Genomic DNA, 3,367 nt, shown 5'->3' with positions numbered 1-3,367 from the left:
AGGCCAGAGAGTTTTCGAGATATTGTCTAAGAAAATCCCAGAGCTACTGCCCAAACTCGTCAGCTTTTCGTGGATTCCAGGCTTCAGGTATGCTGGATCATCTATTGAACTGAATCATATTCACTTGCTTACAGGTTTCTCCCACTTCCAATCAACCTCCAACTGTGGAAGCTTCATCAGGAGTTGGATTCTGTGATCACTGGGATCATAGACGAGCGTCGGAACTCAGTGAAGTCAGGGGGGAGCAATACATACGGGAATGACTTACTCGGACTGATGCTAAAGGAGTGTGACAGCAGCAGTAATTTCACAAGCAGGGATCTGATAGAGGAATGCAAGACATTCTACATTGCGGGGCATGAGACCACAGCCACCTTACTAACCTGGACTTTGATGCTACTGGGAGGCTATCCTGAATGGCAAGAACGAGCCCGTGCTGAGGTACACGAAGTATGTGGCAATGAGATTCCTGATGGCGAGAGTGTCAGCAGGCTCAAGCTCGTAAGTCGATCAATATCTCCTAATTCCAAAACTTAACTTCTTGATTCTTGAACAGGTGGGAATGATCCTTTACGAAACTCTGCGTCTGTATCCACCAGCCATCGAGATGACCAGGGAGTGTGTGGAGGAGTCTTGGCTGCAAGATTTACACGTTCCAAAAGGAGTATCTGTGTCGTTTCCAATCATTGGATTGCATCAGGATAAGGAGCTCTGGGGAGAAGATGCAGGCCAATTCAATCCGGATCGCTTCAAAGATGGGATCTCAAGTGCGTGCAAGCATCCCAATGCTTTCATGCCGTTTTCGTTTGGGCCGCGGGTGTGTGTGGGCCAGGCGTTTGCGATGATCGAAGCCAAAGTCATTCTGGCTATGATACTACAGCGATTCTTGTTCCGGCTTTCACCGAACTACCGCCATAATCCTGTGACGAAGTTTGGCTTGAAGCCTATGCATGGAGTGCCGCTTGTACTCAGTAAAATGTGATGCATGTTTGTGGCATTAGAAGTTTTAAAAAGTTATTCTTGTTGAACTACTCTGAGTTCTTAAACCAAACTGGTTGATAAATCATCTGCTCTTTCATAGTACCTCAGAAACGTTGCAATGGAGCCCCAAGAGAGGTTTCTGCATCTTTTCATCCACCAGCCGAGTGCACTCGTGGGCTTCTTGAACAATCCAGAGCAAGACGTGGTTTGGTGTCAAGCATCCTGGAAGCTCACTCTTTATAAGCATTATATATCATCTGCATTCTGGAAGTTTAGAATACGGGCCCTAGTATACTTTTTCTGTTGTTCATAATTTGCCCCATACCTTTACATATACGCATTTTTTCAAATCTTAAATAAACCCTCAATTCTTATATATACATGGAATATTCTGGTTATTTTTGCATAAAGCATATATATATATATATTTCCATTAATAAAAAAAATTATTTCACCCTTCTACGACAATTGATATTCCTGCTTTTATCTTTGATGAAATTATCAAAAACTTCCCTATCATGTTGTAGAAGCGAATATCTCTCAACTTCTAGATGATATGATAATGATGCCAAAGCAATCAAATTTGTCAGTTCCACTAGCATATTATCAGGAAGGTTGTATGTATACCATGAATTCCCTTCGTCATCAGCTTCAGGAGCATCACATTCCCTATAGTAGCATAGGTTAATTTGAAAATCAGTAGAATCAACTAAAAGATTGGTTAATTTAATCACTTCCCTTGTGTCCCTCTAGGTATTGTTCACTTTTATCCTCATGGAAAGAATTCGACCAACATACTAAACAAACTTCAAATGACTTCCTTCCTGTTCTTCGAACCACAATACACAATCACTCCCAACGGGAAGAGCTGTTTGTGCATTGAGATTTCTTCCTGGTTCATAAACTGTCAAGTTATTCTTAACCCGTGTGAACCAGTCTTTGGAGAAAAATGGATTTCAATTTAGCTGAGAAACGATGGTTGACTTGCAGATTTTCTTCCTGTCAACCAAAATTGTTGCTTCCACTTTTAATGACTCAGAATCTTCAATATGATCCAGAACAGCATCAAAAGTATGCCTCAGTTCACTTGCTGCTTCAGTAGCTTCTTCAGTAGCTTCTTCTCCTACTATATGTTCCTCTTCAAACTGATTGACTATATCATGCTCTCTGGAATTTTCTGAAACCTTGTGAAAATCCTCAAAATCTTCAAGTTTATCCCACCAATCTTTTCCAGATATCCAAGGCCATGAAGAAGTTCTTGTGCTTTGGCTTTACCCTGAATCAACTCATTAACTATCAAAGCATCTGTCTCCACCGAACTGTAATCCCCTAAGTCTGCTACTACTCTCTTCCCTTCATGCTCTATCTTTTCCCAAATATTTTCCTATTTCCTATGAGTTTTAGAGAAAAACAATATACCTGCTGCCTCGCATTCTGCTAGCATGTTCATACTAGTCGCACTATGAACAACATCAACTCCATCATAACACTATTCATTCCCAATCATTCCTCCTATTTTGGAGAAAAAGTTCTCACAAATGTCAAAACCGGTTCTATTAATTGGCACTGGCAAATGTGAATGGTGATCCTGGAAATATCTATCTCAAAAGCAAAATTAACAAAAGAAAAATATATATGAAACATACCTGATTAGAAGGACGACAAAGTGACATGATAATTGAATGTCCAAGAAGGTTTCCTTGCTGATGAAGTTGTGTTTTAGGTTCCACTTTCTTTCCTTCAGAATCCACAACCTCCATAAATGAAAGAAGAAGGACACCATTGATGTAACTCTCACTCACTCTCCAAGGCTCAAGTACAAGTGCAAAAAGATATCAATATATGATGCCACCACAGCAAAATAAGTTTCGGTTCCCAGCATACGTGAAGGTTTTCTGTATGTTGTTTCTCGCATAATCTAAAGACAAACTTGCACTGGCCTGCTACAAAGTCGCTAAGCAGCACCCCAATTTTGTCTATCAGAGTGCACAACATCCCCGAGTTGCAGTCCGTGTTTACCATGAAAGTTTTCGAAAACTTCCCAAATGTCATTCAAATGCACAAACTCATCCCTCAGAAACAGTTGTTTTATTGCACTATGCAATGGATTGATCAGCTTCTTCCCATTATGCACATAGTCTTGATCATGTATCAAAAGGTTTCCTATTGAGTTCCACCTTCCAGAGAATAGCCACCCTGACCAAGGTACAGAGTAAGTTCCTATTGTTGTATCCCCCAGACTCATGTCTTCAAGCATTAGTTTACACCTTCTCTGATCTCCATCTAATGAATGGCCAATCAGGGGGCCAACAACATTGTGAAGGTGCTGTCCCCATATTTGATGGATCGAGTTCCATTGTTGTCGAACATCTGAAGCTGTAAACCG

The 3,367-nt window shown here is 40.8% G+C and overlaps 1 protein-coding gene across 1 annotated transcript in view; it reads left to right on the top strand.

Annotated features, from left to right (window-relative positions):
* LOC9660052 (cytokinin hydroxylase) overlaps positions 1-1,063 on the top strand; it is a 1,953-nt gene extending 890 nt beyond the window's left edge. Inside the window, exons 4-6 of the mRNA XM_024674212.1 lie at positions 3-87; positions 135-501; positions 557-1,063. Coding sequence (XP_024529980.1) covers positions 3-87; positions 135-501; positions 557-982 — 878 coding nt within the window. The 3' untranslated portion in view covers positions 983-1,063. The remainder of the gene's footprint in view (positions 1-2; positions 88-134; positions 502-556) is intronic.
* The last annotated feature ends 2,304 nt before the right edge of the window (positions 1,064-3,367 follow it).

The sequence above is a fragment of the Selaginella moellendorffii genome, unplaced genomic scaffold (genome assembly GCF_000143415.4).
Source record: "Selaginella moellendorffii unplaced genomic scaffold, v1.0 SELMOscaffold_12, whole genome shotgun sequence".
NCBI classification, from domain to species: domain Eukaryota; kingdom Viridiplantae; phylum Streptophyta; class Lycopodiopsida; order Selaginellales; family Selaginellaceae; genus Selaginella; species Selaginella moellendorffii.
The sequence above is the reverse complement of the archived record's forward strand: the minus strand, read 5'-3'. Positions and strand labels throughout refer to the sequence as shown.